The 22667-nt window shown below is 43.2% G+C and overlaps 1 protein-coding gene across 1 annotated transcript in view; it reads right to left on the bottom strand.

Annotated features, from left to right (window-relative positions):
* Positions 1 to 3091: 3091 nt before the first annotated feature.
* Positions 3092 to 22667, bottom strand: part of LOC137528100 (major histocompatibility complex class I-related gene protein-like) — a 44571-nt gene continuing 24995 nt past the window's right edge. Inside the window, exon 5 of the mRNA XM_068249380.1 lies at positions 3092 to 5253. Within this exon, the coding sequence (XP_068105481.1) occupies positions 5120 to 5253 (134 nt within the window). The 3' untranslated portion in view covers positions 3092 to 5119. The remainder of the gene's footprint in view (positions 5254 to 22667) is intronic.

Here is a 22667-nt window from a genome sequence, read left to right as displayed (position 1 = left end):
CAGGTAGAGTGTCTGTATGGGGGAGTGGTGAGTGTTAGGTGTCAGGTAGGGTGTCTGTGTTGGGGGAGGCAAGTGTTAGGTGTGTTAGGTAGGGTATCAGGGCCAGGGGATGGCTAGGGTTAGTGATGGGCCGAATATCAAATTTTGGGTTTGCGAATTTCGAATGCGAATTTCGCAAAAATTTGCCAATATGCAAATCTCCATAGACTTCAATGGGCAGGAGTATTTTAAAACCTACAAAAACTTTTTTCTGGAAAGTGGTGGAAAAGTTTTTTCAAGGGGCCTAACACCTACACGGGGACATGCCGGAGGGGGGTCCATGGCAAAAGTCCCACCAAAAATTACAGAGTTGACGCAGAGTCGTGTTTTAATCGCTTAAGGGCAGAAATCACATTACATTCCTAAATTAGTGGGATAAAGTGCTTTAAAACGTCCAGCGTGTGTACACGTTCATCAGGTAGTGTAAGGGTTATGCCCGCTTCACACTGACAGACGAAACGATGTGTTTAACGCACCGCAGTCCACAAACAGCTGCAAAGACCTTTAGTGATTACGTCAGGTGAGCATATCTTTGTTTTTCCTAGTTGACACCTCTAGGACATAAATGTTTGTCCTCTCGGGGGCAATCTTTGTATCGTGGTGTGTAGTGGCCGCCGTGTTTCTGCGCTCAATCGTGGGAGTGCAGGCGATTGTGGTTTTCCAGCCTCTATTGTCAGGCTGAGGTAGTTAAGTGACCAAAAAAACAATGATTTTTCACTGAGGCCTTAAACAGAGGGCAGCAGTGGATACTAGATGCCAGCAGTGGTGTGAAGGATTATTAGGTTATGGTTGGTGCACTACTAGGACCAGCAGACCTGTCTCCAACAGATAATTTGTGCACTGGCCACAGAAGAACAATACAAAAGCAAGAAAAACAATGTACAGCCCTAAGAAGGGGTTAGCAGTTGAGGACAACGTGGTAGCAGTAAGAATCTGCACTGAGAGGACACAGAACACAGACCTACCTAACCCTCCCTGTCAGCAACACACTGTCCATGCTCTCACTAACGCTGCAGCCACAGAATGAGTACAAGATGGCTGCCATCCTGGTGGGGGGTCCAGGAAGGGGAGCTAGCTGATTGGTTGTGTGAGGTAAGAGGTCAAAGTTTAGCTCAATAATGATGTATAGGGGCGAATTAAATCCACCATGTATTTGCCTGAGGAGGCGAATGCGAATACGCGAACTTTGCAGCAAATTATCCACCTGGTGTATACTTCGGCCCATCTCTAGTTAGGTTTAGATGTCAGGAAGAGTGTTGGGGGGGGGGGGGGGGTGTTAGGGTTAGACGTTGGGGGAGGGTTCTTTATGTGAGTAGGGTTAGGATTAGCTACAGCAAAATATCAGTATTTAATATCCATATTTTACGATCCTTCTTTACACTTTATTAGTTGAATATCGGTAAATGTACCCATATTCTACGATCGGCTTGCCTGGGCGTCCTTTTATTACATACGCTTGTTCCAGCATGGATTGTCTGCAGCTGGAAGCTTTTTATTAGTTTTTATTGTGATACAATTAGTCAGACTGTGATATAATTTCACTATATAACTAGACAGGAGAGACCGTAGCCACAGCTTCCCCACAGACGCATATAATTTATGCAAGCTTCACTACAAAACTCTTTTTTTTTATGTTACGCAACCACAGACAAACAATCACACACTCGTTCCTTAGAGGGAGATATGCACTCGATATGAAAATGTCCTTTTCTCTTCAGATAACACCATAGCTCCGAACAGTTCCTCTTTTGGAGGGACAGTCCCTCTTTCCTCCTCATTTGTTCTCTCTCCCCCTCATTTGTCCCTCTTTCCTCCTCATTTGTCCCTCTTTCAGGACTTTGTCCCTCTTTCTATGTAAATATATGTATTTCTCTACTAAAAATGTGTTTGATGGATTTCAAACTTTATTCCCATCTTTTAAATTTCTATATTACTAATTTTAAAATGTTAATATGAAGGAAAATGAACTAGGATAGGAAGGACCAGTGTGGTTTGAATTATAAAACAACATATTTTTCTTATGAAATCTTTATGGTATGCGTGACTAGGGGGTGTAATGGGGGCGTGACCAGGGGCATGGCAGGGGCATGGCTTAAGTGTCCTTCTTTCCCATCTCAAAAAGTTGGGAGGTATGTAACACATCTCACATTCCTAGCAAACTGTAATATACAAACTGTTGTGTTATGGGTGGATTATGGATGTAGAATAAGGCCCCGTTCACACTTGCGGTTCGAGTCCGCAAGTGTCCGGGGGTCCGGGTCCGGGGGCCGCAAAGAGACTGTACGGGTCTCTGCGGGGGCCACAAGGCGGCACAATTTGCGGATCCGGAATGTATCAGTTCCGGCTACAATAAAGTAGCAGGAACTAGATACTTTGCAGTGCCAGAAAGGCACCGCAAGCATGGGGGATACCGGCGTGTAGTCCGGGCCCCCCAAGTGGCATAGGACCGGTGCTGGAAGCATCCGGTCCTATTGCCAGTGTGATGAGAAACATCCGTTTCTCATTGCACAGCATGGCCGCATGTTCGGGTCAGGATCCGGCCCGGGTCCGCAGCCGCACGGAGACGGACGGCAAAAATGGAGCATGTTGGAAAAAAGCCGGATCGTCCTGGAGCTGCATTCCCGGATTGGATCCGGATCCGGACGGCGCACGAGTGTGAATAAATACATTGGGGAAGCCGGACCTGGAACGCTAATGTGAACCGGGCCTAACTGGAACTAGGTTTATTTACAAGTTACTGCAGTTCTTCACAGCAAGCCTTGCTTGCTTCGTCCATCCAGCACACACAGACAGGTCAGGACAGGAATCCAAAAGTCTCTGGAACAGCATAGATAGATCCAAAGCAATCATGCCGTATCACAGTAGTATCACAGTAATATCACAGTGCCATCTACAGGCCAGAAGCATGAACACTATTTTTCATTTCCCTTCTTGTTATAAAAGAAGTTTAAAGTGAACCACTTTTAGCACCCAGGGCATCTCAATAGCACATTTAATATGCATGCCAACAATGTGGGTTATAAATAAAAAATCAAGACTTTTACCTCTTCCTTTTACATTTAAAAGTTTAGCAGAGGCCTTTATTATCCTACTTCCTTCTACTTCCAAGGCCTGCCCGACCGCAGAAGTTTCAGGCATATATTGACTGCTGTAATTATTTTATTGCACACATTTGCAGAGAAAACAGAAACCTTTCATCAGGGGGTTGGGGGAGATAGGACACTGTGCTTTAAAGAATTTACAGGAGTCACAGGTGCTATCTTCACACCTTCTCATGGATAAATAATGGGCAGCTAGTAGCGAAGAAGGGAACATGGCAGCTCCTATAGCTATTAGAAACCAGGGGGAAAAAAGGGGTGCTAGGTTCCCTTTAACCTCAGAAAACCAGATTTCTGTCATTCTAGTTGGAACGTTAATGTAGGCAAATCAGGCCAACTACTGATTACAGTCATAAATACCGAGGAATAAGTGGGATGCATCAGCTTCAATCTTACCTGCAAGTTTTATTGCCCAAAAATGGAAACACACAGACCAGAGGTCAGTAAGAGTTTATCAACCTCCCAAAGACCTTCAGCTAGAAAGTGAATCCATCAGAAAATTCACATTTATGAAAATTCTAAAATGAGAAAGTACTGAGGATAGTGAACGTAAAAAAGCTCGGGAGGATTCTACTCAACCCCGTAACCGAAACAATATGACAAGACTGAGAAAATAACAAGGTGGCTGGAAAGCAACAGGTTTGACATGTTTACTATCTGCACAAACAATAGCTCTGGTATAGTGTAAAGAGTAGAGTACATATGGGTAGTTCAGCGGAGGGTGAGCCGAATTACAACTCTCCCTGCTGCCGCTACACTCCCCGGCGGTGTTAAACATTATCCCCCCTCCGAGATGTCGCAACTCAGAGGGAGGTGTAATTCGGGGACTGGCAGTTGCCGGAGCCCTGAATTACCGTTACGTGGGGCGATCAGTATGGCATTGCTGCTATGACCGCGCTCAGCGCCATGTGCTGAAATGAACTGCATTGTAAAAAGATTCATATATTGACAGTAACTTTTCACCTTCACTTTGGTACTCTTTTAGTTGCAGGGAGCTGAATAGTTATTTTAAAGAGACCCAGAGATGAACTAATGTAAAGCTTTGATATATACCCGGGGCTTCCTCCCGCCCCATAAACATGTCTAAGTGCCACGCCGTCCTCCCACGGTCTGCTGTTCAGCCGCGGTGAGCCCCGGTAACAGGCTCAGTTGATGCCAGTCTGGGTCTACTGTGCACGCGCGGGAGGTCTGCGCATGTGCAGTAGACTGACGTCACTCAGCCTATTACTGGGGCTCACCGTGGCTGAACGGCAGACAACATGGGATATAGACGTTTATAGGGAGCGGGAGGAAGCTCCGGGTAACTATATTTACTTTAGTTCATCTCTGGGTCACTTTAAACAGAAGGACATATTTTCAAACCTTAGCGCCCTTTTCCACTGGCGGCTGCTATCCGCTTCAAAAAGTGGATCGCAGAACACCACAATCATGCTCTGTTACAGACGGCAATACAGCGCAATCGCGGCTAGTATAAATTACTGCTTGAGTGATCGCAATGCAGCGCATAGCAGTGGAAAATGGCCCATACAAATTTAACACTTTTAAAGCTCCCACCAAGTAAGAACATTTTCAAAATAAGCATTTTTAAATCCGTCTTTTTGCCCGTGTGTCTACAGGGGGAGTGGTTCAGACTAGCTGAGTGCAAGCTGGTGGCTTTCAGTCCATGAAAATCTCTGAGCTGGTGCAGTAGGCAGTTTCCTTTTTTGACTCAATAAAAGTACATTTTTTTTCATAAAACTTAACGCATAATCAACTCAAAATAATGTTTTTTTAAATGTATACAAAAACTATGGCAGAACAGGATCTTTAAATTGAAGTATGGTGATGAATTAGACTCCATCCGTGGCTGGTAGTTACAGAGGTGAAACTGTCTTCTCCTGTCGGGTGAATTGTCCTTTTGAAGATTTTACGAGAACAATTCAGCTGAGTCTCATTTAGACCCATCGGCAGACCCATCCAGGTTTCTGTATTTCTGTGGCACGTTATGGTCCACTGATCCTTGACACAGATACGGAGCTAAATATGATGACAGTCACTAGCAGGATAACGGACAGACAGATGGCAATCACTACTCCATCGGTGAAACCTCGTCTACCTTCCAGAACTTCAGACATTCCTGCACAATGGAAACACAGTGTTAGTCGTATCACAAGTCATCTGGAGATAAATAGTTTGTGCACCTGGCTCATATACAATTCACTTTTTCTCCTGAGTTTTCTCCAAGGAGATAATTTTTCATCTTCTATTAACTACATAACAACCACGTCACACCGATGGGCATGATTGCGGCGGCAGCCCCAGGACCGCCTAACGCCGATTGACGTCAAGTCCAGGAGCTGCAGTTTAGCAGGAAACACGCGCGCCCGCATGCGCGATCGTTCCCTGCCGCCGGTTCACGGAGCTTGGCTAGCAGACTGTTGAGAGCCGAAAGGGGAAAGAATTCCCCTTTGTTTACAATTGTACAGCGCTGCTGTCTCCTGCAGCGCTGTACGAGAGACACTCGGCTGTCCCTCATTGCGGCTCCCAATGCATGGCGAGGTAGGGATGAGTGCCGATCACCGTCCTATGGCGATTTAGGACGGCACTAGAGGGAGGAAGGAGGGAGGGAACAGCCTCCCTTTTGTCAGTAAAAAGAAAAAAAACAAAGATCGCAGCAGCGATCAGAGACCTCCGACAGAGTGTCCTATTAAGGACACTAAAAGGAGGTCAGAGCCAGTTGTGTGTTAAAGGGGAACTGAAGAGAGAGGTATATGGAGACTGTCATGTTTATTTCCTTTTAATCAATACCAGTTGCCTGGCAGCCCTGCTGATCCTCTGCCTCTAATACTATTAGCCATAGCCCCTGAACAAGCATGCAGCAGATCAGGTGTTTCAGTGGTTCAGACTTATAAGTCAGATCTGACAAGACTAGCTGCATGCTTGTTTCTGATTTTAATCAGATACTACTGCAGAGAAATAGACCAGCAGGGCTGCCAGGCAACTGGTATTGATTAAAAGGAAATAAACATGACAGCCTCCATATACCTCTCTCTTCAGTTCCCCTTTAAATTGCAGGGCTGTGCAGCAACCTGACCAAGCTGCACATCCCTGTATTGTGAAAAATAGCCTGGTCACTAGGGGGGATTAAGCCCAGCATCATCAAGTGGTTAAAGTAAACTTGAAGTAAACTTGAGACAAGAAAGCTATAACAAATTTATACATACCTGGGGCTTCCTCCAGCCCCCTCCGGCCTGATCGCTCCCTTGTCTCCGTCCTCTGATGCCTGCAGCCTCCTCAAAATTGCCCGGAAAGTTCTATGGTCTGGGGGATATTACGCAGGTGCAGTCGGGCTGTGCACGCTCTCCTGTTGCACTCCCATGGCCGGTAGCATTCTGCACCTGCGCAGTACACTCGAGATGATGTCAGCACCACCGCAAGCAGCTCTCGCAGTAGATGCCGACTTGCCGAGGTTGCCACCATGCACTGGAGGGGACCCCGGGCTCGAGGGCACAGGACGGCTGACAGGGGATGGAGGAATCCTTGGGTAAGTAGATTTTTTTTTAACTCCTCAGATATTACAGTATCTTTAAAGGACTTACGAGGCGAAATAGGTTAAAAAAGGTAATTACCTGCATGAAATATCAATGCACGGAGGACCCCATCCGCGCCCTCCGTGTCTTTCTGCCGGGTCCCCGCAGCTGAATGTCCCCCCCCCCGGGCCGGTCCCGACCCCACAGACCGGGTCGGGCTCTCCTGCCTCTTCCAATATGGCTGACGGAGCTAGCTGCGGCTGCGCAGTCCGCATATGCGTGAGTGCAGCTGCGCAGCTCTAGGGCCAACCCTCCGATCCACGCTACAGGCTATTTCCTGTTGCATGGATCGGGGGGTTGGCCCTAGAGCTGCGCAGCCGCACTCACGCATATGTGGACTGCGCAGCCGCGGCTAGCTCTGTCAGCCATATTGGAAGAGGCAGGAGAGCCAGACCCGGTCTGTGGGGTCGGGACCGGCCCGGGGGGACATTCAGCTGCGGGGACCCAGCGGAAAGACACGGAGGGCGCGGATGGGGTCCTCCGTGCATTGATATTTCATGCAGGTAATTACCTTTTTTAACCTATTTCGCCTCGTAAGTCCTTTAAGAATAATTTTTTAGCACTTTGCAATTGAAAAAGTACCAAAAAGTAGGTGGAAAAGTACTATCAAAACTTTTTTAAGTATTTTTTTTTGCTTCCTGATGATTTAAAGGGCATTTTATTGACAAGTTTGAAAATATCAGGAGAACTCAGGAGAAAAAATTTACTGCATATGGGCCTTGGTTTTCTATATTCCTTTTCTTTATCAGTACTCTGAGCCAGGGTACATTTTTAAATATATGGGAAGTCAAAATATAAACACTAGATTTGAAACAGATCCATCTAAGCTCAATGCTGATGTATTAAAACATTTATCACTGTTTTAAAGTGTTAATGAGTAGGGATGGGACGAATCCACAATTTCTTCGAATCCGGATCCGAATCTAAAAAGGTTCTCGAATATCTTGAACCTTTCGAATACCGAATCTAACGAATCCTGCACATAAGAATTGTGCGATCCATGGTATAGTTGCCCGCAGTCATGGGCGTCCGCAGAAAATTTTCCAGGGGGGGGCAAAAAGTGGGGAGTTAAAAATTTGGGCTGGTGTAGCGCGCCAAAAAATGGAGCTACGTCAAGCGGCGCGTGTAGCGCGCCGCGCCGAAAAATGGGTGTGGTCATGAACCAGAATGTGGGTGTGGTCGTGGGTGGAGACAAGTTTACATGAACTAAGCAATGGTGGGACATTAGATTAGGACAGTGGTGGCGAACCTTTTGGAGGTCGAGTGTCCAAACTGCAAAGTCACTTTACTATCACAAAGTGCCAACAGCAATTTAAACTAAATACAAACGTTTTAACTCATACATGAACATTATGGAAAATTAAGTTGAAAATAAACTGTGAAGATAAACAATTTCATCCATCGTACTCCTGAAAAAAATTATTCATTTTTTTTAGAACCTCCCAGTTTCATTTTCTGTTTTAAAAAGCAGAAAAAGTAGGTTTAATGCTATTGTCTCATATGATGATGATTCAGCTTTTTCCATAGTCTCGCAGTTAGCAATCATGTGACCCCCAACAAGACAAATTCAGCAATCATGAGGCCCCCCCCCATCAAGACAAATTCAGCAATCATGAGGCCCCCAATGTCAGAATCTCACATTATTGCAGAGAAATGATTATCCCCGTGCCCAGACTGTATACAAATGTTAAATGGTTTGCAGATAAATTGAGTGAATTTCAAGACTCGTGAGTATGAGCAGAAATCAGAATTAGATAGTGTAAGCTACAGTGTTATTATTGGAAGTGAGCTGTTTATTCCTACAAGGTTAAAAGTGAGATAGTATTGAAGAAATGTTCATGTTATGTAGTATTGTTGTGTTAGTAAATTTAACCGTCTAAGGTCAAGATATACACTGCTTAAGCTAAGCCTATTTTATACGCAAGATGTTAATCACATAGTTTTCAAACATATCTAATATGCTGATCACTAATATACACTTTATTTCAGATTGTATAAAAACAGTTAGGCCATAAGCCTTGTGTCGGCCATTACCACTTATAACCACAGGAGGAATCTCTTGTGCCTGCTACTACCACTTACAACCATAAGGGGCATCTAGATATCTCTATCTAAAAATAAAGGGTGAGGTAAATGTTATAAAAAGAACATGACTTCATGTAAAATCCCCTACCCCGACGCCATATTGGAAAAATCACAATAAATAGGCCTAGCAGGCTAGCACATTATAGCATCAAGCCTGAAACTCTACTGAGATGATTGAGGCCTAGCAAGAGACTGCCTTCCATTGTGATTCTGAAACCCAAGAGAGGTAATATGCAATTATTCTTGGTGAATTCTTTGACAATTAGTCTATATAAAAGTTAAGACTTGTCTTTTTAAACTTCAGCAGTTTTTTGAGTTTTGGATAACTTTTTTCTATGCTATAAGTTGTACTATTTAAACGCAATTGCAAGCTTAGAAGCAATTAACAAGCTTTGAAGGATTAAGATATATCTACTTTAAGTTCTTTATATAAGAATAGAACTTCATAAATCATCTTTTAAGGATAAAGCTATATTGTGTGTAACATACACTGTTCAATCTCGAGACAACACAATCAATGAAGGATAAAAGCTACAGCAGAATATTTGCTATATTGAAATGGACTGGTTTAACTAAAGGAACTTTGAAAATGTATTTTTGGATGAAAATGTATTTTTTGAATGATTGACAACAACTGGAGAGATGTATATTCCTGTATATAAGCTTTATCAATTTTTTAATAACAAGATAATTTTATAAAATTCAACAGCTGAGTGTTGCGTTTTTCTTTCAGAGGTAAAACTGTTAACCTATAAATATTCTGTTTATAGTGAGCACGCACCCACTTCTGTCTAATTTTGGTTATGACGCTTTAAAGGCTGGTCCTTTACTGAGTTGGTAATCATTTTAAGCAGATATCGATCAGATATTTGACAGATGGCACCCCAGATGTGTTAACAGTTACCCTGGAATTACATATTCACTTGATGGAAGTATAGATCATTGTGAATTTTACCCGGGAAATAAGCTAGCAAACTTTTTATATATATATGGTCAGAAAGGTAAACTGCAACCATAATCTGAAGCAAAGAAGGAAGAATTCTTATGCTTTTTAATCTCAGAGAGGAGATTTTTTTTTTGCATGCACACTCATGCTATGGACTATAGAAAACTTTAATAAATAACGGGTGAAGTTATTTTTATCTGAGAAGAAAAGAGCTATCTAAACATCCCTATATATCTCTGACGAGAGATTCAAGCAGGATGAATCTAGCAGCTTTCTTTCAAATACAACATGCCGTTGATATCTCAGAATACAGAGAAAATATTGGAGAGATATACAGACAATGTTTATATGTAGCGACACTGAAAAGAAGATTGTGCGCAATAGATGATTCTAGCAAAGTGACATGCCGTATCCCTTAATAAGAAGAGGAGAAACAGTTTTGCTTGGTTTTCTTTTATAAGATATTTTTATGAGAAATACAGTACTTTATAACAAACAAGTTAACATATAATGCAATGACTCTAAGTACAAGCTTGAATGCAGCGGACTTCATAACTAGATTGTTATTCATTTTTTTTTACTTTGTCTCTACTGTGTGAGAGACCACGTATTATCAGAAAGGTTTACGAAGACAAAACAAAATCTCTGAGAAACTCACAGCTCGAAGGAGACAACAAGTGTTACAGATATTTTTCAGCTGAAAGTTGGAAAAAAAAAAAAAGAGGCAATCCTACATGACTTTTCACCAAGCTATTAAGCTAGATAAAGCTCAAGCCATTGCCATAATAAGAAGTTAAATTTCAACGCCAAATGAAAATGCTCCGTGTTTAAGCATCTACCAGAAAAAAAAAAAATACACAGGATCCAGCGGATATTTCACAGCGAAGCTGCAGGAGCTGATAAACAAAGTCTCATACAGAGCGCGCTCACCCCCGCCTTTCTAGTAAAACACAGCAAATGAACATTCTAGCGATTTTTTTTTCTCTGCTTTTTCACAAGTTTTATAAATACAAATATAAGGAACAGTTTATGCCATAGAAAGATAGAAAGATAGTACAAGGTGCAATCATGAAGATTGAGGTTTTTTATTTTATTTTATTTATTTTTCATTACTTATTTATTTTTATTAAAAAAGCCAAAGTTTTGTGCAACCACTCACGAAGACTCAGATAAAGAGCAGTTATAGTTAGGTGTCACACACGTATATTAAAGTATAAATAAAAGAAGATTTTTATTTTTATGTAGTTTCTACCCTCAAAGGGGGGAATTCTATATATTTTGAGGCTAGAATTGTACAGAGACGCATTAAGGCATCCTACACGTCAGTAAAGAGACTGTCATTTTTGAAGAATGGAAAAGGTTGCTATTGCTACCAGGATTTAGAAGTCTCACAAGATAATTTATTTTATCTGGCCCACCAAGACTTCAAACAAGAATCCCATGTAGGCCTGAAGAAACTTGCTAAGACAAGCGAAGACAGCTACATGCAAGAAGACTAAGCAAGATGTCAACATGAAGAAAGCCACTGAAACAGGCTAAGCTAGAAGATCTGATCTGAAACAGCTGAACATCAATACAATTGGGTGGAGTGTCCAAAAGAAGTGTGTGAGGCCAAGAGGACTTTCTACTTCTTTCAAAACTCTGACCAATGGTTTGAAAAACTGGCTGACAACAGATCAAGAAAGCACTAAGAGGAGTAGGCCACTTGGGAGACAAGAACCGAACATAGAAAGAAGAGTAAGGGCATTAAGATAAAGTAAATTATCAGGTGAGTGAACAAACTGAAAATATTTGAAGATGAATATAGTGATTGACTTTACAGATAAAAGCAGTCAAATTAGAAGATGATGAGAAGATTTGAGATGGAGATTTGAAGAAATGGAGATGGTGACACTACATTAAGATCTTGAAGAAGATTATCCTGTGATGAAAGACGATAGCCTACATAATATCTTGAAAAGATGACTGAAACATAGATGAATGTTTTTATTTTTGATTCCATACATAAAGAAGTCTATGAAGACAGGGAACTTTCTACCTGTGCGATGATACAAGGACATGCTCTAGCTAAAGAAGCAGATACCAAGAGACAGAAGAGAGATTTCTACAGTTGAAACAGGAAGATGATGTTACAGACATACAGCAACTAAGCTAGTTCTGCAGACATCTGCACTACCACATATGCTCTGTGTGAAAAGCAGCAGAGGTCTAGTATGAAAAGTGAAGCCTAAATGAACAATAATCTCTTAAAGATACACAAAGGAGAAAAAGTGAAGCACACTGAAGCACTGGAGGAATTGTGTTCAGATAATCTACTGATAAAGAGTGTAATGAAGATAAAAGGACATTATTTTTCTGTTCATATAACTTATAAAGAACAAGATAAAAGTCAAGCTAAGAAAAGCCATGACATATGAACACACATATGAAGACATAAGTGATATGCTATTTTGAGGCACTATTTGAAGCATGTAATTTTTTCTACAGAAGAAAAAGAAAATACTACTTTGATTTTTACAGATGAACTACGATAAAGCTTAAAGAGACACCAGCAAGGAAAGATTGAACTTTCTGCTATAACTTGAATACTTGACCAAACAAGTAAAAATACAACTTGCACCTAGTAACATCAAAAATAACATATTTTTGTTTCAGAATCACATGTGAGAAGGTAGTTATTTTATGCTGAAGGTCACCAAGAATATTGCATATTATATATGTTTTGCCTCTCTTTACTTTTTTATATTTTTAAGGTGCTGAAACTGACAACCTACTCTACAATCCATAAAGATGCCACTAATATGGTGTTTGTTGTGTCTGCCGCTACTACTGCATACTGAAGCGGAACGGCATAATCTACAAGGAAAACTTCAAAATAAATTGATCCTGATGCATCAACAATATGCCCAGCGCTTGAACAAGAGCGACTGTTGGATCTGTTCACATACTCCACTATCTGCAAAAATCATGCCTTACCTAGCAATTCCAGTACCACTAGAAGAATTGGTAAATACTACACATGCAAGTTATGGGACATTTTCTACAGAAAAATTCAATTACTCCATACATGGACTACAACTGACAACCTGGATGTATGCACCCTGGTGGACAATTGAAAGAGAAAATCCAGTTCAATTAAACAAAGGACAGTCATACATATGCTTGAACCCTAAAAATTGCAAAAATATTTCTACTGATTCCCTACATCATTTGGGATATACTCCAAAAGGAACAATCATAAATCTACACTGTAACTGGGAAAAAGGACTTACTTACAAGTTGACTGAAAAAGGAAAACAATATGAAAATCTCTTTGCAAATAAAACTTGGAGAGAACCACTGTTCACTTATGCATTTCAAGGAAGCATCTTGGGACAAATCAAACTGCCATATAACTGGTTCTGGGCTTGTGGAAATACAGCGTACAAGTTATTACCTATAGGTGGAAAAGGAAGGTGTACAATCATTAAAATAGCACCCGCCACTTGGTTTGTCGAAAAAGACCAGATAAGCATTGAGCAAATTTCCAATCATCATATGTACAAGAGAAGTGCTGATGGAACTAAGAAAGGAAGACTCCTTCAAGTACCATGGTATGCAAAAGTTGGTGTGTTTACTGGACTGATTGGAACAGGTGGACTAACTTTAATAAACTCGCAAAATATAGAATTGCTTGCTGGACTATTTGATAATGTTACAGATGAAATATTTCAGACTATTGGAATAGTGAACGAAGAGTTAAAATGGCATACTAAAATGTTGGCTCAGCATACTCTAGTGTTAGACTTTTTAACTGCAGCACAAGGAGGAACATGTGCAATTGTAGGAGCTGCTTGTTGTAACTTCATACATCAAAACTACAGTGAAATAATAGAAGGCCACTTGAAACATATGGAAGAAGTGAAAGCCGCCTTCAGAAAGAGAAATTCAGAAATAGTATCATTGGAGTTTCTCAACCCAGTTAACTGGTTTTCCGGATGGATTGGAAACATGCTAAATACAATTCTTTGTATTATCATCGTTGGAATCGCCATATACATAGGCATTCGTTTGTTTTTCTGCTGCATCAATAAGATGACCACTACCTCTAATACCCCAGAATAAGAATGGAGAAGAGTGCCATCTAAGTCAAGAAGTATATTATGAGAGACATTCAAACAAGTGTTCTAGCAGACGTATCAGAAAGAGACAGCTTTGCTATCTAGTTGAAGAAATTGTTCATGAAAAGTGACTATGTTCCTATCAAACTAATTGATACTAAACTATCCCATTATTTCATCATTGGAGAAAAAACATCCATATAACATACCAAAATTCACATACAAAGATGCTCACAGTCTACATAATAAGTGACAAAAGACTTTAAAATCTGTGATAAAGATACTGATCAATTCAAGAGAAAGATTTACTCCACAATGCTGGAAACATGAAACATGAAGTGGAGAAGCACCTTCAACAATGTGAAGTTAGTAAATGTGGTTCATGAAGAACATATTTGAAAACGGCTTACTACAACTGGATACATTGCAAATTGCATTTCCAAGAACTTTGTAATGTCTAAGCTCTCTATATATCTACATCAAATGTAAGATGACATCACAACATGGGGATCCTGCTGAGGAACTACACAGCATTTTTATATAGGTGTACTACACATACTTTGTTCTGCTACATACCATTTGTGAAAGAAACTTTGTGGTATAAGAAAGGTGTAATTAACTGTATTAATACATAATACTAACCAACTAACTAATTAACCTGTTGTAAGCTAACAATAAAATGTTGAATGCATTGTGCTCTAAAAGCATTCAGGAGTCACATCACATCACATCAATGGTATAATTCCTGTTTATACATTTTGAACTTTAAGTTTCACCACATGTCTTAAAATGGGAAACAATTACACTGTAGAAACCCCAGATAATAAGCTACATCTGATATTCAATGAACCTGATGTTCCACCCATCACGTATAATGCTACAAAGATACCTGTCTGTACAGAAGAGGTTTGGAAATCTGGACCGATCAATCCTCTATCATCGGATGATGAAGGTTCCAATACACCTGGATTAGTGAATGGATATCATGGTCCATCAACCCCTTCCACTGATGATGCTCTTAGTCTGACAGTACCAGGAGACTATCCAAGTCAGTCACAGCAACCTCTGTGATATCAAGATAATCATCATGCTCCAAAATAAGCAATCCAGGAGCCACATGAAAAGTATAATTGCTGCCAACGCTTTGCTACTATGAAAGTTTTGCAACTGATCTTAAATGGGAACATACTGACTGTGAACTTTTCTTACATATCTACACAAGCTACCACTGTGATGAAAACTTCAAATTCAAGGATGTCATCAAAAAGACTATAGACTATCTGGACCAGTAAAAATGTGTTTAATGGAGAAGATATTAATCAAGGACTGAGACTTTGACTATGCCACAAAAAAGTGCCACTTAAAGAGCAAAGATTTGCCTGAGAAAAAAATTGCACCACTGTGGAATTAGACTTTATACTAGGAGCTAACTACTACCAAAACAAGCAAGATTCTATCATCTCTCTGCATCCGGGGGTGTCAGAATCTCACATTATTGCAGAGAAATGATTATCCCCGTGCCCAGACTGTATACAAATGTTAAATGGTTTGCAGATAAATTGAGTGAATTTCAAGACTCGTGAGTATGAGCAGAAATCAGAATTAGATAGTGTAAGCTACAGTGTTATTATTGGAAGTGAGCTGTTTATTCCTACAAGGTTAAAAGTGAGATAGTATTGAAGAAATGTTCATGTTATGTAGTATTGTTGTGTTAGTAAATTTAACCGTCTAAGGTCAAGATATACACTGCTTAAGCTAAGCCTATTTTATACGCAAGATGTTAATCACATAGTTTTCACACATATCTAATATGCTGATCACTAATATACACTTTATTTCAGATTGTATAAAAACAGTTAGGCCATAAGCCTTGTGTCGGCCATTACCACTTATAACCACAGGAGGAATCTCTTGTGCCTGCTACTACCACTTACAACCATAAGGGGCATCTAGATATCTCTATCTAAAAATAAAGGGTGAGGTAAATGTTATAAAAAGAACATGACTTCATGTAAAATCCCCTACCCCGACGCCATATTGGAAAAATCACAATAAATAGGCCTAGCAGGCTAGCACATTATAGCATCAAGCCTGAAACTCTACTGAGATGATTGAGGCCTAGCAAGAGACTGCCTTCCATTGTGATTCTGAAACCCAAGAGAGGTAATATGCAATTATTCTTGGTGAATTCTTTGACAATTAGTCTATATAAAAGTTAAGACTTGTCTTTTTAAACTTCAGCAGTTTTTTGAGTTTTGGATAACTTTTTTCTATGCTATAAGTTGTACTATTTAAACGCAATTGCAAGCTTAGAAGCAATTAACAAGCTTTGAAGGATTAAGATATATCTACTTTAAGTTCTTTATATAAGAATAGAACTTCATAAATCATCTTTTAAGGATAAAGCTATATTGTGTGTAACATACACTGTTCAATCTCGAGACAACACAATCAATGAAGGATAAAAGCTACAGCAGAATATTTGCTATATTGAAATGGACTGGTTTAACTAAAGGAACTTTGAAAATGTATTTTTGGATGAAAATGTATTTTTTGAATGATTGACAACAACTGGAGAGATGTATATTCCTGTATATAAGCTTTATCAATTTTTTAATAACAAGATAATTTTATAAAATTCAACAGCTGAGTGTTGCGTTTTTCTTTCAGAGGTAAAACTGTTAACCTATAAATATTCTGTTTATAGTGAGCACGCACCCACTTCTGTCTAATTTTGGTTATGACGCTTTAAAGGCTGGTCCTTTACTGAGTTGGTAATCATTTTAAGCAGATATCGATCAGATATTTGACACCAACATGACCAACTCAGCAATCATGAGGCCCCCAACAAGACAAATTCAGCAATCATGAGGCCCCCAACAAGACAAATTCAGCAATCATGAGGCCCCCAACAAGACAAATTCAGCAATCTTGAGGCCCCCAACAAATCATGAGGCCCCCAACAAGACAAAGTCAGTAACCATGAGGCCCGCAACAAGACAAATTCAGCAGTCATGAGGCACATAAATAGACAGCTTTTCACATAAATAGGCAGAATGCCCCCTTAATATGTAGACACCTCTCACCTGGCAGCAGTTCCCCAAAATACACTCAATCTGACAGCAGTGGTTCCCCAAAAATAGGTAGCCCCAGGTCTATAGGTGTCCCCAGAATAGGTGGCCAGCGGTATAGATGTCCCCAGAACTGGTAGCCAGGGGTAGAGATGTCCCCAGAACAGGTAGCCAGGGGTATATGTGCCCAGTATATGTAGGCAAGGGTATATGTCCCAGTATATGTAGGCAGGGGGTATATGTCCCAGTATATGTAGCCAGGGGGATATGTCCCAGTATATGTAGGCAGGGGTATATGTCCCAGTATATGTAGCCAGGGGTATATGTCCCAGTATATGTAGGCGGGGGTATATGTCCCAGTATATGTAGGCAGGGGTATATGTCCCAGTATATGTAGGCAAGGGGTATATGTCCCAGTATATGTAGGCAGGTGTATATGTCCCAGTATATGTAGGCAGGGGTATATGTCCCAGTATATGTAGGCAGGGGTATATGTCCCAGTATATGTAGGCAGGGGTATATGTCCCAGACAGTATATGTAGGCAGGGGTATATGTAGGCAGGGGTATATGTCCCAGACAGTATATGTAGGCAGGGGTATATGTCCCAGACAGTATATGTAGGCAGGGGTATATGTCCCAGACAGTATATGTAGGCAGGGGTATATGTCCCAGACAGTATATGTAGGCAGGGGTATATGTCCCAGTATATGTAGGCAGGGGTATATGTCCCAGTATATGTAGGCAGGGGTATATGTCCCAGACAGTATATGTAGGCAGGGGTATATGTCCCAGACAGTATATGTAGGCAGGGGTATATGTAGGCAGGGGTATATGTCCCAGTATATGTAGGCAGGGGTATATGTCCCAGACAGTATATGTAGGCAGGGGTATATGTCCCAGACAGTATATGTAGGCAGGGGTATATGTCCCAGACAGTATATGTAGGCAGGGGTATATGTCCCAGTATATGTAGGCAGGGGTATATGTCCCAGTATATGCAGGCAGGGGTATATGTCCCAGTATATGTAGGCAGGGGTATATGTCCCAGACAGTATATGTAGGCAGGGGTATATGTCCCAGACAGTATATGTAGGCAGGGGTATATGTCCCAGACAGTATATGTAGGCAGGGGTATATGTCCCAGTATATGTAGGCAGGGGTATATGTCCCAGTATATGCAGGCAGGGGTATATGTCCCAGTATATGTAGGCAGGGGTATATGTCCCGGTATATGTAGCCAGGGGGATATGTCCCCAGAAAAAGTGGCCATGTGTGCAGGAGGAGGGGAGCAGCGGAGAGAAGAGGGAGAGCTATGGGCACTCACCTTAGGAGGCTCTCCCTTCCTCTCTCGCTCTCCCCTCCGGAGTCCGGAATGAAGTGTGCAGCGGCTGGCAGCGGTGGGCGGAACTTACCTCCTCTCGTCGCACGCGCCGGATGGATTAGCCGCTACTCTGGCCTGATCCAGACCAGAGTGCGGCACCAGAACTTCCGGCGCAGGAGCGAGAGGAGGTAAGTTCCGCCCACCGCTGCCAGCCGCTGCACACTTCATTCCGGAGGGGACAGCGAGGGAGAGAGAGACCCCTAAGGTGAGGGAAGGGGGGGGAGACGTCCGCCCTTCCCCACTGTGCCCATAGCGCTCTCTCTCTTCTCTGCGTGTTCCCCTCCTGCTGGCTGCACGGGCACGCGGCCAGGGGGGGGCAGCGGGCGGCCAGGCTCGGGCAGATGCCCGGTTTTGCCATATGTGCGGACGCCCATGCCCGCAGTATAGGTACCTAGGCATAGGTGCCCGCAGTATAGGTACCCAGGCATAGGTGCCCGCAGTATAGGTAGCTAGGTATAGGGGCCTTTCTCTATAGGTTGCAAGGTATAGGGGCATTCAGTATAGGTTGCAGGGTATAGTGGCCTTCATTATAGGCAGCAGGGTATAGTGGCCTTCAGTATAGGCAGCAGGGTATAGGGGCCTTCAGTATAGGCAGCAGGATATGGGGGGCTTCAGTATAGGTAGCAGGCTATGGGGGGCTTCAGTATAGGTAGCAGGCTATGGGGGGCTTCAGTATAGGTAGCAGGCTATGGGGGGCTTCAGTATAGTTAGCAGGCTATGGGGGGCTTCAGTATAGGTAGCACGCTATGGGGGGCTTCAGTATAGGTAGCAGGCTATGGGGGGATCAGTATAGGTAGCAGGCTATGGGGGACTCAGTATAGGTAGCAGGCTATGGGGGGCTCAGTATAGGTAGCAGGCTATGGGGGGCTCAGTATAGGTAGCAGGCTATGGGGGGCTCAGTATAGGTAGCAGGCTATGGGGGGCTCAGAATAGGTAGCAGGCTATGGGGGCTCAGTATAGGTAGCAGGCTGGGGGGGCTCAGTATAGGTAGCAGGCTATGGGGGGCTCAGTATAGGTAGCAGGCTATGGTGGGCTCAGAATAGGTAGCAGGCTATGGGGGCTCAGTATAGGTAGCAGGCTGGGGGGCTCAGTATAGGTAGCAGGCTGGGGGGGCTCAGTATAAGTAGCAGGCTGGGGGGCTCAGTATAGGTAGCAGGCTGGGGGGCTCAGTATAGGTAGCAGGCTGGGGGGCTCAGTATAGGTAGCAGGCTGGGGGAATCAGTATAGGTAGCAGGCTGGGGGGATCAGTATAGGTAGCAGGCTGGGGGGATCAGTATAGGTAGCAGGCTGGGGGGATCAGTATAGGTAGCAGGTGTGGGGATCAGTATAGGTAGCAGGCTGTGGGATCAGTATAGGTAGCAGGCTGGGGGGATCAGTATAGGTAGCAGGCTGGGGGGCTCAGTATAGGTAGCAGGCTGGGGGGATCTGTATAGGTAGCAGGCTGGGGGGCTCAGTATAGGTAGCAGGCTGGGGGGATCAGTATAGGTAGCAGGCTGGGGGGCTCAGTATAGGTAGCAGGCTGGGGGGCTCAGTGTAGGTAGCAGGCTGGGGGGCTCAGTGTAGGTAACAGGCTGGGGGGATCAGTATAGGTAGCAGGCTGGGGGGCTCAGTATAGGTAGCAGGCTGGGGGGCTCAGTATAGGGAGCAGGCTGGGGGGATCAGTATAGGTAGCAGGCTGGGGGGATCAGTATAGGTAGCAGGCTGGGGGGCTCAGTATAGGTAGCAGGCTGGGGGGATCAGTATAGGTAGCAGGCTGGGGGGATCAGTATAGGTAGCAGGCTGGGGGGATCAGTATAGGTAGCAGGCTGGGTGGGCTACCTTACCTACACTGCAGTAGGTAGCTGGGTCATATCCTCCTCCTCCCGCTCCCCGCAGCCTCCTCCGCTCGCCCCCCTGCATAAATAAGCAGAATCAGCCTCTCACCTCCAGCGTGGAGTGCAGTGCGGCAGACTTCACTTCTTAGTTCCCCCTAGTGGCCGCCTGACCGGCTCTTACTGATGACGTAGTAAGAGCCAGGGAATAAGGAAGTCTGCAGGAGGTCTGCCGCTCCGGGCTCCACGCTGGAGGTGAGAGAGGCTGCTTCCTCTTATTTATGCGGCGGGCGAGCGGAGGAGGCTGCGGGGAGCGGGAGGAGGACACTTGCGAGCGGGTGAAGCGGCGGATGCGCGGCGATGCAGCGTCGGGATTCGGCGGATTTGGCGAGCGGAAAATGGCGATGGGATTCTAATCCACGAATCTCGAATATTTCCTAATATTCGAGGGATTTGTGGATTCGCCGGATTCGTCGTCCCATCCCTAGTTATGAGCTATCGGTAATACAGATAATCAGTACCAGGGGTGTAACAATAGACCCTGCAAGGAATGCAGCCGCAGGGGGGCCCAGAAGTCACAGGGGGCCCCGTACTGAGAGACTGGCAACTAAGGGGAAGGAGAGAAAAAACTTTCTGCTCTCTGCACAATTGTTCTAATGATTGCATCTGCTCAGCCACTGATAAGGATTCATACAAAGTTTTGCAGACAAAGATTTGTAGACAGTCCCTATTCAGTGTTAAGCAGGGTCTTGTGTACAGCGCTGTTCTGCCACCATCCCCCAGGGGTATTGGCGGGAGGGGTCCCCATCCAAAAGTCTCGCAGGGGGGCCCAGTGATTCTAGTTATGTCCCTGATCAGTACACACACAAATAAGGATGACAGGCAGTCTATCATATTCAGGCCCAGCTATTACGTATGAGCAAACAGAATTTGCGTAGTTCCAACTTTCGCATCGAAATTTTGGAATTTCAAGTTCAAAGTCGGAAGGTCTGTTTGCATAAATAGCAAAAAATGTATACTAAGCATGATGAGAAGATTCTATGTGAAAGTCCTAAGCAAAATTTTAACCTATTGTGAACAGATTTTTGTACTAATTAATCTGATGGTTAGTGCAAAAAAATAATCACAATAACTAACAATTTTGTGATTTTTTTTTTCTCTTGCAAACAGCCAGCAGCAATAAAACACTCCGTCCCAACCCTAGGCTGGCTTCATCAGGGTCTTGTTGGGAAATTGTTGCATTATGGTTTGCATAATATACCGTATTTTTTGGACTATAAGACGCTCCTGAGTCCTGACCATAAGACACACCTAGGTTTAAAGACAAAACCTGGGGAAACCTCCACCGCTGTCCTCCTTGTGTTCTCCTCTATGCCCATTTGTGTCCCCGTGTCCTCCTCTGCATGTGCACAGTACAGGGAGTCCCCGACATTGCGTCGGGTTGGAGGTTTGTATTGGTAGGCGATCACAAGTCAGGAACTCCCTGCATTTGGACAATAAGATGCAGTTACCTTTTCCACCACTTTTAGGGGAGAAAATGTGAGTCTTATAGTCCAAAACATACAGTAATCAGTATTTATTTTGTCTTAGAAAATGACAACAATTTTTTGTTTGTATGAAATTATTACAATTCACCAGAGCCGGGACAAGGTCCTCCAGCACCCAAGGCTGAGACAGCAAAGTGCGCCCCTCCTTCCCTCCCACCCCAGCTGTCACACTCTGATTGGTATTAGACTAAGAGGCGCCCCAGGGCCCCCAACCTCCCTAATACCTTAATCTCTAGTTATCTGGCTTGCAGTCACTGCCATGTATCCCCTTTTCTTATTTCTTTCTGCTTCAAACACAATTAGGAATGACAGCTGAATGAATTCTGCACCCCCTCCTACACTGCGCCCTGAGGCTGGAGCCTCTCCAGCCTCTGCCTCGGCCCGGCCCTGCAATTCACCACCTATCAGTTAATAACCGAATAGCTTGCATCCATGTAACTTTACCACATCTAGTTACGACCATTCTTACAATAAACTTATCACCACGCACAAAACCAATTTCTCCTCTTTCTTGCTTACCCTCTCAGACAAAACCTAAACCTTTTCACCACCTAACACCCTCATCCACACTCATCCCCATTCACATTGCTCTCCCTATCTTCCCCCTCCACAAGACCCTCTCAGGTCCAGCATTTTGTAAAGAAAAACCGTAAACCAAGGATTGAACTTCATCCCAGTCAGTAGCTGATACCCCTTTCCCATGAGAAATCTTTTCCTTTTCACAGACGGATCATCAGGGGGCTCTGTATGGCTGATATTGTGGTGAAACCCCTCCTACAGTGTGATGTCAGGACCATGGTTCTGACATCATACTGTGGGAGCCTTGTTGCATTTTAAAAGCATATTTTAAAAGCATAAAGTCACATAAGAGCCCTTATGACAAGAACTCAGATGAATATACAGTGTATCACAATGCAGGACACCATCCAACTCTCAGTCCGACATGTCAACTGGTTTCAATATTAAAGCTTCCTCAGGGGCCCTCATGTGACTTTATGCTTTATGCTTTTAAACTTCTA

The sequence above is a fragment of the Hyperolius riggenbachi genome, chromosome 8 (assembly GCF_040937935.1).
Source record: "Hyperolius riggenbachi isolate aHypRig1 chromosome 8, aHypRig1.pri, whole genome shotgun sequence".
NCBI lineage: Eukaryota > Metazoa > Chordata > Amphibia > Anura > Hyperoliidae > Hyperolius > Hyperolius riggenbachi.
This window is presented reverse-complemented; position numbering and strand designations above follow the sequence as displayed.